Source organism: Drosophila nasuta, chromosome X, assembly GCF_023558535.2.
Source record: "Drosophila nasuta strain 15112-1781.00 chromosome X, ASM2355853v1, whole genome shotgun sequence".
NCBI lineage: Eukaryota > Metazoa > Arthropoda > Insecta > Diptera > Drosophilidae > Drosophila > Drosophila nasuta.
Genome location: NC_083459.1, coordinates 4,312,851 through 4,326,954, shown reverse-complemented (window position 1 = coordinate 4,326,954; position 14,104 = coordinate 4,312,851). Strand labels below are relative to the sequence as shown.

The 14,104-nt window shown below is 39.0% G+C and overlaps 2 protein-coding genes across 5 annotated transcripts in view; one reads left to right on the top strand and one right to left on the bottom strand.

Annotated features, from left to right (window-relative positions):
* The window catches only part of LOC132796135 (GATA zinc finger domain-containing protein 14), a 221,033-nt gene that overhangs the window by 83,725 nt on the left and 123,204 nt on the right, over positions 1-14,104 (top strand). The window lies entirely within an intron of this gene.
* LOC132796137 (eye-specific diacylglycerol kinase-like) overlaps positions 1-14,104 on the bottom strand; it is a 39,582-nt gene that overhangs the window by 2,832 nt on the left and 22,646 nt on the right. For 3 of the 4 annotated variants that reach the window (XM_060807197.1, XM_060807199.1, XM_060807200.1), the window contains 12 exons: positions 11,633-11,836; positions 11,441-11,567; positions 7,302-7,692; positions 5,292-5,472; positions 4,822-5,231; positions 4,461-4,754; positions 3,211-3,437; positions 2,922-3,143; positions 1,817-1,868; positions 1,373-1,426; positions 991-1,054; positions 634-791 (listed from right to left, as the gene is read on the bottom strand). In XM_060807197.1, the coding sequence (XP_060663180.1) occupies positions 634-791; positions 991-1,054; positions 1,373-1,426; positions 1,817-1,868; positions 2,922-3,143; positions 3,211-3,437; positions 4,461-4,754; positions 4,822-5,231; positions 5,292-5,472; positions 7,302-7,692; positions 11,441-11,567; positions 11,633-11,836 (2,384 nt within the window). The remainder of the gene's footprint in view (positions 1-633; positions 792-990; positions 1,055-1,372; positions 1,427-1,816; positions 1,869-2,921; positions 3,144-3,210; positions 3,438-4,460; positions 4,755-4,821; positions 5,232-5,291; positions 5,473-7,301; positions 7,693-11,440; positions 11,568-11,632; positions 11,837-14,104) is intronic. The other variant, XM_060807198.1, reaches the window with a different exon arrangement.

Below are 14,104 nucleotides of genomic sequence, written 5' to 3'. Positions count from 1 at the left end.
ACAAATGCTGTCGAAAAAAATATATAGTTCTATCTCTTATAGTCTCTGAGTTCCAGTGTTTCATACGGACGGACGGACAGACACACAGACACACAGACGGACATGGCTATATCGTCTCGGCTGTTGACGCTGATCAAGAATATATATACTTTATAGGGTCGGAGATGCCTCGTTCTACCTGTTACAATTCATTTCCTGCCGGCACAAAGTTATAATACCCTTAGGGTAGAAGGGTATAATTACAAATTATATATGATGTTTCTTACAATGTTTTTTTCGGAAAGTTAATCTGTTTACATTTAACGTCTCTTTAAACAATACTACTAGAACATATTCGTTTTTATACCCTTTACCCAAAGAGAAATTAATGTCAATCTGATATACTTGTCCTCTATTTTATATTTTGAATGCATAACTATAACGATATACCAAATATAGCCTTTAGTATATTTTCGGTCTATCTTTGGTATATTTTTAAAATATGGTTTTATTGAAAATGAGTAGCGGGTATGTCACAGGCGAGCACAATCCTTCTCATTTAATTTAATATCTTAAAACGTATATATTTTTAATATTGTAAATATCGAGAACCGATTCGAACCGAATTAAAGTTCTGAATAGAATCGAACTTACCACTCCTTGTCCGCCATGTTGATGACGCGTCGCGTGGCACATGAAATGATATATTTAACAATGTCCTTATGGTTGTATTTGCAGGCAAAGTGCAGCGCCGTCTGCCCGTTCTTGTTCACTGATTGTAATGAGTATCCTTGTTCATGTAGTGCACGTAACTGAATCGGATGGAAAGAGAGAAAGTGAGGAGTGTTAGTCAAATAATTAAGCAAAAAGGTGCAGTAACAGTGACAGAGAGGAAGAGACGTAACGTTGGTTCGTATAAAGCGCGTTGAATCACAAAATGGAAAATGGAAAGAGGGAAATCAAAAGTAAAAGGAAAAGGTAAGGTAAAGTAAAGAAAGAAGTTAAAGCTACCATATTGAGATCGCCGCTCTGGGCTGCTAGTAGTACGGCATCGGAAGTTTGCTCCAGTATAGGGCTGTTATGTGTATGCGATATAATGCATAGATAATAATATATTGGTTGGTTGGTGTGTGTACAGTTGTGTGGTGTGTGTGTGTGTGTATGGTGTATGGTGTGTGCATTGAAAAATAGAGAAACAAAAAGAAAAAAAGTCAAGCATCAGTTTCGATTCGACAAGTTTCAGATGGTTCTGTAATATGATACGAATACGATCTCTGTTAAGACACAGTGAGAGTGAAAAAGACAGATAGATATACAGTAAGATAGAGATGCAAGTAGTTAGAATAGTAATAGATTAAAGAGTAGTGTTGAAAAGCGCTATAATACAGAGTACCTGAATCCATAACCAAAAACATCTTCGTTAAAACTGAATAAACGATCTTTGTTGCTGCATGCGTTGAACAACAGTAAATAAAAGATTAAATAACGGTTAACAAAAGAGACAGTCAAGAAAGACAATTCGAAAAGAAAGAGACAGCGAGAGAGATAGTGGGAGATCGAGTGAGAAAGATAGAGAGTGAGAGAGAGTGTGATGTTTTTTTTTTTTTGCAAATGGACAAGTGATTGAAGCGCCAATCGTTAGAGCAGGACAACCAATGGGATTTGCAAGCCAAGTGAGACAGAGACAGAGCATAAGGTTGTTGTTTGTTTGTCTCGCTCATTTGGCTTTAATAGAATTTCGCATTTTCTTTGATTAATTTTTGGACTTGTGATGCTCGTGAAACATGAAGTTTGTGATTGCTGTGGATTTAGTTGACGTTTCTTTGGCGGTTTTTACCTCTTCCACTTCATCACTTTAATGGGCTTCGAGCCAATTTGCAAGTCCTCATCTTTGTATGAGATACGCGCGTGTTGATGTGTGTGTGTGTGTGTGTGTGTGTGTGTGTGTGTAGTTGTGTGCGTGCGTGTTTAGGTGTATATTTTAAAATTAAAAAAAAAGAGATTTACAAAATTGTTAGTACGCCATTTGCAGAAAATATTTACAATATGCATTTGGGTTGGGCAACAAAAAAAAAATAGAAATAGAAAACTTAAATATAAAGCTATAACGATAAACGATAAATTGGTTAATCGATAAATCAGTGAAACTAACAGACAACCTACCCGTCACAATATAACTCTATTCTGTCTTTTGTTTCTTTTTTTGTGTTCGGTTAGTTGGTTAATTGACTGATTGATTGATTGATTTGACTGGTTGGTTGTTTTCTTGGTTGATTGGTTGGTTGAGTGGTTGGTTTATTGGTTGGTTGGTTGGTGTTGGGTAATTTTTGGAGACGAGAACGGAATACGGTTTAGTCCTTGTCACTCTGTTAACGTAAGCGGCGATTATAAACCAAATACAACAGATACTCATATATATATTAGGGCGTTACTTACATGCGGGCGTGGCAAGGACTAAGCTGTATTCGCTCCCATCCCAGTTATAGGTGTGTGTGTGTGTGAGTATTGGTGTGTGTGTGTGTGTGTTTGTGTTGATTATTTTGTTAGTGCCAAAACATGCAAAAATTACAACGCAAAACGCAAATCAACTTGGACAACGAGAAGAGTTACGGACACCGCAAAAAAGGCTTGCTTCAAGGCAAAGAGGATAGAGGAGTGTTTGGGTTTCGGTTTCGGTTTCGGTTTGTTTTTTTTGTTTTGGGAGTTCAGGCGGCAAACACACACTCAGAGCACACAAGCTCAAATCTCATAGCGCTTCTTGCGATATTGCAGATGGCAAAACATGCGCCTCTCTAAATACGGCAGCGGCTCTGCGACCTGCTGCTGATAAATTTGCAAACGCTGTTCCAGCGGCAACTCGGCAGCGTTGCTTTCGGCAACACTGTACGTTGCCGCCGGCAATCGCCGCAATTGCGACCAACAGTCAGCTAACAGAAGCCTACCCGTGCTGCCATTTCCCCGTCCCTGCGCCTGATCCATTTGCCGTCGCTCGTTCTGCGCCTGTCGCTGCGAGAATGCCGCAAAGGAACGCTCCTGGTCCGGTGTCTGTGGCATCGTGGCCGCCTCATGATCCAGTATATACAACTCATCGATGGCAATGTCGCAGATGTAGTGCAAATGCTCCTGGGCGCGATCAATGCGAAAATAATGCTCAGCAGTGCAGGCTAATCAAATATATCATAAATTATTAACATTATATACACAGTAAGATATATATTTGTTGGCACTCACAATCGATGAAACACCAATCCTGCGAGACCTTTGGATACGATATGGACTCCTCGAATTTGGCATTCAACAAATTGCGCACATGCTCCAAATCGCACTGCGACTCGATCTCAATTTGTCCCAGTTTGTTGGCCAACTTGCGCAGCATTTCCTTGTCGTAGTGATATTGTTCATACTGCTGCATTGTCACTCTCAGTATGGCCAGCTGCAGCTTCTCCAGCGGATTGATTCTACGGAGATAAATGTGAATTAGGTAATGGAAAATTGAGCAGTCATTACAAAATGTATTTGTAGTCCTAAAGTAATGAAATTTTCTAAAATAACTAACTAAAAAATGTAATTTTAGAAAAAGAAATTTTCTAATATTTTTCAACTTTTCTTATTCGTCTTTAGTTAACTGATATTTGGATTCATAGGTATTACATATTTTTAAATTTCTAAATTAAGTAGGATTACTAGGATATCACTCGCTTCGTATTTTTTCATATGCTTTTTGTGCCATTCAAAAATACAACAATATGCCAAATAATCTAGAGCAAAAATACTAAAACATGCCAAAGGTCATATTTAGTATATCGTTTAAGTATTAAAGAAATATTCGAAATATACCATAAAGGTCAAAATGTCTGCCAAAGCACCACAAAGTTATAGTACCTTCTATCCGGTGAGTAAAAAAGCAAATTTCTCCTACATATAACTAGAAAATTTAATTTATCTTTCAACCAAATAACATTTAGTGCTTTTAAAATATTATTGAATTCGCTATCAACTGTCAATTGCATAATAAATAATGAACTAGTAAAAAATTCTTTCAATTCTGTTTCTAGCTTCTAAATTAGAGGATAAGAACTTTAGTATTGTATTCTTTTCTTAACTTTTAAATGAAGAGTAAAGTATTATTCAGCTCTTTTAATATTTATGACTTTTTACTCAAGTCTCTTTGAAAGTAATTTCTAACTTGCAAATTCAAAGTCAGTTAAGTCTGAACACATTAGCTGTCTAAGAAATTAATAGAAGAGAGAGAGAGAGAGAGCGATGAGGTGTAAAATAATTAACAAATTATTCAATTAAATTGAAATCCTCAACCTAAAATGATCTATCGAATTAGTTCATATAAACATTTTAAACATTTTCTATTCCAACTTCTAATCTCTCGTACTTAAATTTCTTGATATTATTTACCATTAAATTTTGAACACTTGAAACACCTAACTTTTAGCAAGAGAGCAACGTGCCAAGGGTCGTATACTTACTGGACATCGCCGCGTCCGTGCTTGCGCTTGGACAACATTAGAGCCTGATTGAGCAGCTCGATCTCAATGATCGAGGGCTTGACGCGACAGGCCTCGCCATCGACCTGCATGGGAATGGTGCGTTTGGTGATGATGCGCGCCTTGCGGCACTGGCAGATGCAGGTGCCGTGCATGCCTGCCTGCAGCATGGGCAGCTGGTAGGTGGTCAGCCCGACCACCTCCATGAGGCCATCATCGATGGCCGGTTTCGTCTGGCCAAATGAATCGCTCCAGGGATGCGTGCCGCCGCTATAACTGTAGGTCGAAGTCGAAATGAAACCCAGTGAGTAAGCGAAAGCGAAGCTGGGACCTTGAATCTTACCTGGGTATGTTTAGGAAGAGCACGGCATGGCAGCCAGCATCGCGTAGCTTGCCGGTGAAGTCCTGGCCATCGCATTCGAGCGTCACCCACTGGGAGAGGTTGCGATATTGGCGCAGTATCAGATCCTTGCCGCCCATCTGGCCGTAGTACATCTTGTTGCGGAGACGCGAATTGAAGCGTTCCGGATGCGCCTCGCGAGCCTCGTGGAATTCGAGTGCGATGTGCGCATCGACGCCAAAGCTGAAATAGTTGTTGATCACATTCAATGGGACATTCGGTTTGCTGCGATCCACATGATCGTCGGTCACATCATCGTTGGGCGTCACTCGCACCCGCCAGCGATCCATGAGCACGCACTGCGACATTCCAATCTCGCGCAGTATCTTGCCAATCGGTTCATCCGTGTAGCCCTAGAGAAGAAATCATGTTGCAACTTCAAATGTCAACAATTGTGCAACCAAATTACTCACCCCACCCCAGCCCAGCGAGCGAGCGAGATCGTTGCCAGTGCCAAGAGGCAGCACGCCCACAGCGGGCACCGGCTGCAGCGGCGGATGGATCTGGTCGAGGACGGAGAGCACCCAGCCAACAGTGCCGTCGCCGCCACAGGCCAAGACACGCAAATTCGGCGCCTTGCGGAACATGTCAAGTCTGCACAGAGAGAGAGAGAGAGAGAGAGAGAGAGAGAGAGAGAGAGAGAGAGAGACAGAGAAAGAGAGAGAGAGAGACGAGAGGTGTGAGAAAAAACAAGTAAGAAAGTTACAGTCGAGTGTGCTCGACTGTGAAATACCCGCTTCCCATTTTTAATAAAGGCAAAATATTGCGGTATCATTTTCAAAATATACCGAAAATACTAAAAAAATACTAAAAATATACCAAATGGTATGTTTGGTATATCGATATAGTACACCATTCAAAATATACCATAGACGGCACAATGGACCAGATTATCGGCCAAAGCAACTAAGAGCTCTAGTAAGTAGGCGTTTTTGCCCATACAAAAGTATTTCTTTAATAACTTCGACAATTTTTATCTGATCGCAACCAAATATTGAGGAATCATAACTACTATAGTAGTTATTGTATAAACCAAAATTCGTAGCTCTAGCTTTAAAATTACACTTGTTATTCGATTTTTTTGATTTGCGGGGCGGAAGTGGGCGTGGCAAAATTTGAAACAAACTTGATCTGCGTGCAAACATAACAAATGCTGTCGAAAAAAATTATAGCTCTATTTCTTATAGTCTCTAAGATCCAGTTTTTCGTACGGACAGACGGACAGACAGACAGACAGACGGACATGGCTTGATCGTCTCGGCTATTGATGCTGATACTTTATAGAGTCGGAGATGCCTCCTTCTACCTGTTACATACATACATTTCCTGTCGGCACAAAGTTATAATACCCTTCTACCCTATGGGTAGCGGGTATAAAAACAGAACTTTTAACACTAGAAGTATACTCTAAGCTTCGGTAAGACATGAGCTGGTACTCTACTAACTGATGTGTCCTTCAGTAAAAATCAACTTAAGCAAGACTGCAGGCCTAACGCAGGTCACTGTTTGTCGGTTGTTTGGGCATCACGATCAGTCTGGAGTTAAGGAAACATTGGAACATCTCCTCTGTTATCCCGACTCCGGTTGAAATACCTTGAATCGCTGTGTTTAAACGATCTTCTTGACGTTTTAAGGATATCCTCCATGATGCCGATGGCTTTTGCCAAAAATGCATCACATTACTGTGTGACTTTGCAGAAGAAGAAGCTAAAATATACGGCTACAACTAAGGACTTCCACTGGTCTATGCTCCTCCAGGGTTCTATCTACCTACCGATTAACCCTAGATCTAAGATATTTGCTTCTATTATATGCCAATAAACTATTGATTAAGATTGTAAACAACTAAAGTAATTTTAAATACTATTTATACTTATTTCATTTTATTTAATTATGACTTTAAATTATATAATTGTATTTAATTTATCAACAATTTAAATTTAGTAATACTCTATTACATACTCATACTCATAAAGAGTTTTTGTTTTAGATTAAAATTACATAAGAAAAATATTAATAATGAACTAATTATATATTTTTTGAGTTAACCTATGTGTCAATTATGTTAGAATCTCTCTATTAGCAATCATAGGTAATTGTCTCGCCATAGAATATTGTAATCTCTATCTATTTTTGGTTGACTGTACTTGTATTGACTTACTATTGAATTTATTAATGATAAAAATTCCGAATATGTATAGAAATATTGGTAATTTAATTAAACTATATATTGTAAATTGAAACCTTTTGCAATAAGCCTACATTGGAACTATTTAAGTATCGCTCTTAGTTTGCTTTGTATAACGATTTAACCCACTTTGTGTGCTGGTTGGTTGAACTAAGCTGAGAGCCACTGTACGAACATACACGTGTGTTATGTGGTATATAGTAGACGTGTGTGTGTGTGTGTGTGTTCAACTTACCCCATTTTGGGACCACCTTGTGTCAGATCAAACACCTGACGTGGATTGAGCAGATGCTGGAACTTGCCGAGCAGCTTGACGCCCTGATTGCCACCGGACTTGGGATTGATAAAGACAATGACCGGTATTACATCCGGCGATGGAATGGGCTTTACAATGAATGCGCGCGGCTCCTTCTTCTCCTCCTTGCCCTTCTGGCGTTTCTGCAATTGCTTTTTGCTCTTGCCGCCAGCACCGCCGCCGCCACCGCCACCGCCACCGCCTCCACCACCGCCGCCAGCACCGCCTGCAGCGCTATTCTTGTTGCTCACACGAATCGAGGACTTGAAGTTGCCCTTGTTGGGCAGCTTGACAATCCACGATGGTGGCACAATGATGGGCGCATAGTCACCTGTGTGGAAGAGAGATGGATGGAGAGTTAGAGTGAGCTAGAGGAGATAACTGGGTGTGTGTGTGTGTGTGTGTGTGTGTGTGGCTAATTGAGAGTGCTGTGAGAGCTGACAGCAAATTCCATTTGTAGAGGAGCCAAAAACGCAAGCGACCGGGATAAGTTAATATCATAGAAAATATGCGAAAAGTCTGCTGCGAGACTCTGCTGGCCAAACAAAAGAAATTGAGATGATGCCGCATGCCACAGCAGAGGGGACATGCCGAAGCGCAGACAGACAGAGACAGAGAGAAGGAGAGAGAGAGGCAGACTCGAAGTGCAATTATGAATGCCACAGGAATTACAGAGAAGCAGACAAAACAGCAAGGCTGTGTGTGCTGTGGTAAGAGTGAGAGAGATGAATAAAGAGCGAAAGAGATAGATAGATAGAGAGAGAGAGAGAGAGAGAGAGAGAGAGAGAGAGCAAGTAGGAGGCTTGGGCAAAACAAAAGGCATCAGACAAGCTGACAAAGTTTAGCGACGCATTGCAGTAGGTGCCAGTCATCAGAGGGACAAAAGGGGAAACACATAGACAGACAGACAGACAGACAGACAAACAGACAGCCAGACAGACAGGCAGACGAGGAGCAGGAGCAGAGAGGGACAAAGGAGCAAAAGATTGGGTCTAGGCTTCACACAGATGCCAGCCTGTAATTGTATTTTGCGCCTTATTTCATTGTCTTGTGGCCCTCATCATTGTCTTTCCGTCATTGTTTGTGCCTACTTGTGAGTGTGTGTGTGTGTGTGTGTGTGTATTGGTGTGAGTAATGCGATGCTGGAGAGTGTGTTAACAAGTCGCCCATTGAGACACTTTATAAAAAGCGGACATAGTCCAGTTCAGTACGCATTTCCTTTGCACACTCGATGAAATGGATAAACACACCGTTTGAAGAAAGAGATGGCAAGAAAGTAGGAGTAAGAGAGAGAGAACTAGAACTGTTCATGGTCGATTGTGCTGAGGGACATTCACAGCTGAGGCACTGCTAAAGTACTTTCATCTGGCACTTGACGCAACTTTTTGGCATCTCGGAATTAACTGTTCCATGCAGCAGGCAGCAGGCAGCAGGCGGCAAAGATGACCACAAAGTGCAACAGCCGAGTGGCCAGAAACTTTGCGTTTTGTGCAACAATTTTTGTCGGTCAGCCAATCCACTTCACAAATCAACTGCTGACAACTGCTCAACTCTCGCAGTTCTCTCTCTCTCTCTCTCTCTTTGCTGACCTTCGAGGCATCTCTGACATGGTTAACATTTGACTAGAGAATGTCAACTAGAGAAAGGAATCCTTCGGAAAAGTCAACGGGAAAACGAAAAGTAGTTTGCAGAAATTACATTTTCCCCAAAAAGGAAATGAATTTCATTGCTTCATATTTATGTTATATTAAACTTTCTGTGCACCATCTGCTCAACTCTACTAATGAAAAAGTTGAAAGTTCACAACACAAGAAGCAACCGAAAAATTGCGAATTTCAAATGCTGTATCAATCATGCCAATTGAATCCAATTCTGTGTGCTTCCACTATTTGATTTCATATTCATGCGAGTACTCGAAGTATACTATTGTTATCTGTTGTTTTTCTTTTTTGGCACGTTTTTCGTTGACACTGACATTGAACGTGTTTGCTTTCTAATTAAGTATTGTTTTGCCGAATTGTTTTCGTTTTCGGTTCGACCAAATTTTCAATTTTCCACTATTCATACATATATCGAAGTTTTGGTTAGGAATTGTTATTGCGACTAATTGTCTATTCTTTGTTTTCGATTTTTGAATTGAAGAAACACAGCTTGTGTTTAATTCTGAAATAAAGTCTTAGTGGCATTTTTATTTGCTTACTCGTATATTTAAGACGCACTACGCATTACTCAGTCAAATTCACACTCCCATAAGATGTCAATCAATTTTATGGCACACAATATTTCTTAGCAATTTCGAAATTAACTGACTTCTGTTCTGAATATTGTAGCAAATTTTCGCTGTCTCGCTGTCAAGGCCCTTCAATCTTCGTGTATTTGGGTGGGTTGCATTTGAATTTGAATTTGAATTTGAATTGAAAACGAGCAAAGTCAACAGACGTCCGTCCATCCGCTTGCTTAATTTCCATTCAATTGTGACGTCACAACAGCGTCAGTTAGTCAAAAGAAAAGTTGCCTGAGCACTCGACGTACACGTATTACGCTCATCTATTGACTTAGTGCCGGAGACAAGAACTTGACAAATTGTCAATTCCGCGAAATAAATGCTAATGACCTTAGAACTTGACCCAAAAAGCGTAAAAAAAACGAATAAAAACACTACCCAAAAGCTGAGAAGCGAAGGCGCTTCAAATGAGCAGCGAATCTGTCAATGTGATGAAGGAACCTTGAGATACTCTTTAAAAAATACTTCGAGCACTTTTATGAACGTGGACTGTGGGGCAAAAATTTAAATGTGTTTCCTAAATTAACATAGATTGAAATTCTTACCGAAATATTTATAGAATTCTAAGAATAAAACTTTTTATAAAATCATAATTTTTTGGGGAAATTATTTGATAATAAGAAAAATAAGGGAATTTAATGTGTTGCAATCAGACTTTAAATTTAAATTAAATTGAAAACAATTTATAATTACTTAAATTTTAATGGTAATTTCATTACAGAACTTAAATTGAAATAGTATTAATTTTAATTGTAATTTTATTCAAGAATTATATAATAAAAATTTATATTTTATGTAATTTAATGACAATTTTATCGCAAAACTTAATTTGAAGTAGTTTTAGTTTCAATGGAAATCATGAATATTAATATATGTGTTTTTATTAAAATTAATGACAGATTGTAAATAAAAGTATAGAGAAAATAAAAAAAAAAATTATGACAATTTTATCATAGAAGCTAATTTGAAAATAGTTAATTTTAAACGAAATTTTATTACAGAATTCTAATTAAAAAATGTAATTTAATTTAATTTTATAGCTTCATTTGAAATAGTTAATTTTAAACGAATAAGAATTATATAATAAACATTTAAATTTTATTTAATTTAATGACAATTTCGTCAAGAAATTTTCATGTGCTATTAAATATAAAATGCACAGCAAACTGAAATTTTGACTTCTAAGAAAGAGTATACAAAAAAGTGATTTAAAATGAAAATACACAAAAAATATGCCGAATGAGCGAGCGACTGTGCAAATTAAGACAATATGTGAGAGATAAAGAGAGAGAGAATCAGAGTGAAAGCGATAGGAAGAGAGAGAGAGAGAGAGAGAGAGAGAGAGAGAGAGGGAGAGATTGTGGGGTAAAAAGGTCGAGAGGTGTGTCGCAATTTACCTGGCGAATAAATGGGATTCGTTCTGGGGTCACACAGACACACACACACAGAGAAAGAGAGAGAGAGAAAAGGGTTAAGCGTCTGAGGGGCAAGTTCTGAGCTCTGTTTTAATGCACAAATTTTAATTAAGTTAACGGGCCGCAATTTATTTGCATGCACGTCACGTAATTAATCAGAGGACAATGGTGAATGGAGGAGGAACAGAGAACGGAGAACGGAGAACGGCAAAAGGAGGAGACTGGATAATGGAGAATGGACAATGGGTTTCTCTCCTTTTGCTGTTGTTGTTGCTTTCGGCCATGGCTGTGTGGCCATCGATAACAGTGAATGGAAGAGGATTCACAACGAAAGAGAAAGACATAGGGGAGAGAGAGAGCGTGGGGAGAGGCGAACTTACCCAGGCGACACTCTTCGCCAATCTTGGCCTGATTGAAGCACGACTCCTTGTTGTGGTAAATCTCATGGCACCAGGCACAGGACAAGGCGACAATCTCCTTTGAGCCAAAGAGCTTACTCTGCACGGCCTATAAATAATGCAGATTTGTTAATACGTGAATCGAAAGGAGGAGTAGGGAGGAGGGTTAATTACCTTGCCACACTGCTTGCACTTGCCCTTCTCTAACTTGCGATGCACCCAATGATGATGGGTTGTTGTCTGCTCCCGATACTGCCTGATCCCGACATCTCGATATGTTGGCTTACACACTAGTTGAGTCTTTTCATTCACAATTGGAATGCAATTCTGATGGGCAATCAGCTGGCATGCCGAGCACTTCATTCGCTGTCCGCTCTTCTGCAAATTGAGAAAGCAACAAACAACAAATGAAAAAAATCCAAATCAAATTGAGAAACATAGTTGGATTGGTTAACATCACAAGCACAGACAGATTGTTTTGACTTTAGCAATTGACCCATCGATTACTCTCCTCTTAGTGTCCAGTCTGCGACTGCGACTTCTCGTATTCCAATTTATTTGGTCCCCCCTCCTCACGAAAATAAACTAGTGTCATTAATTGTATCTCTAATTCATCTGTCACTTGCACACAGAGACAGACAAAGAGATTTGCTCTGCTCTTTCTATTCGGGTTTGGTCTTTAATATGCAAGCTGAGTATTAACATCGAAATGGTTGAGGAATGACACATTTGTATTTAACTTTAAATAATATTTGTATAACTATTAAAGCTTTCAAAAGTCAATATTCATTTACTTACATTACAAGCACAATTAAAATGGAAATTGAATAATTTCAATAAATAATAAAATAACATAATATTAATAAATTCAAATTTAAATATGGAACTTTGAAAGCATATGCTGGACTAGAAACGTTTCTTCTCAATGAAAGTCGAGTATGCTAAACTGTGAGATATCCGCTAGCCACTTTCAGTAACACCATATTCTAATAATATACTATATATGGAAAATATACTATATAATACTAAACATACCAAATTGCTAGAAAAAAAGAACTAACGCTATATTGGGCAATACGTTTCTTTTTTGCATACAAATACTTTTGTTAAATATTTTACCAAAATTTCATAAGAGACTCTAGATAGTATTGTATGTACCAACAATCTCGGATCTAGCTTGAAAATTACGCTTGTTCTTTGATAATTTTTCAATTTATATTGGCGGTAGTGGGCGTGGCTAAAATTTGAAGCAATCTTGAACTGTGTGCAAACATTAAACAAGTAAGAAAGCTACAGTCGAGTGTACTCGACTGTGAGATACCCGCTACCCATTTTGAATAAAAGCAATATATTTTGCGGTATTATTCTCAAAATATACCAAATATACTACAAAAATACTAAAAATATACCAAATGGTATATGTGGGATACCGATATAGCACCGCATTCAAAATATACCATAGACGGCACAAAACACCAGATTTTCAGCCAAAGCAACTCAGACCCCTAGTAAGTAGGCGTTTTTGCCCATACAAAAGTATTTCTTTAATAACTTCCACAATTTTTATCTGATCGCAACCAAATTTTCAGGAATCATAACTACTACAGTAATTATAGTATATACCAAAATTCGCAGCTCTAGCTTTAAATTTACGCTTGTTATTCGATTTTTTTGATTTGCGGGGGCGGAAGTGGGCGTGGCAAAAATTTGAAACAAACTTGATCTGCGTGCAAACATAACAAATGCTGTCGAAAAAAAATTATAGCTCTATCTCTTATAGTCTCTGAGATCTAGGTGTTCATACGGACAGACGGACAGACGGACAGACGGACAGACACACAGACGGACAGACGGACAGACGGACATGGCTATATCGTCTCGGCTGTTGACGCTGATCAAGAATATATATACTTTATAGGGTCGGAGATGCCTCCTTCTACCTGTTACATACATTTCCTGCCGGCACAAAGTTATAATACCCTTCTACCCTATGGGTAGCGGGTATAATTACAAGCATGTGCTGTCGAAAAAAATTATTGCTTTACCTAGTCAAGTCAATGAGATCTAGGTGTTCATACGGATAGACGGACGGACAGACAGACAGACAGACAGACGGACGGACAGACAGACAGACGAACATGGCTTCATCATCTCGGCAGTTGGCGCTGATTAAGAATATATATAATTTATTGTGTCATATATGACTCCTTCTGCCTGTTACATACATTTCCTGGAGGCACAAAGTTATAATACCTTTCTACCACGTGGGTAAGAGGTATAAGAATGTAAATATGGAATTTTGAAAGCATTTGCTAGAGAAAATAAATTTGCTTTTATTGAAGGTACAAAAACTATTCTTCACTAAAAACTGCAATTTATATCTTGTCTAATAACTTGTATGTTTTGAAGTAAACAGCTTTCGAAGTATTTGCTGTTGAGCGTCTAAAAAGTGTGCCTCTAATGAGTAACAGCTCTCGCTTAGAGCTAGTGCATAATGCCTGTCGTTTTCAATAACTGTCGGGTGCCGTTAGAGTGACAACTGAATTAGAGGCAGTGACAAAACTTAACCCACAGGCAGGACAAAGTGAGTGTGCGTGCGTGTGTGTGTGTGGGTGTGTGTGTGTGGGGCACTTGTTGAGCGTGAGG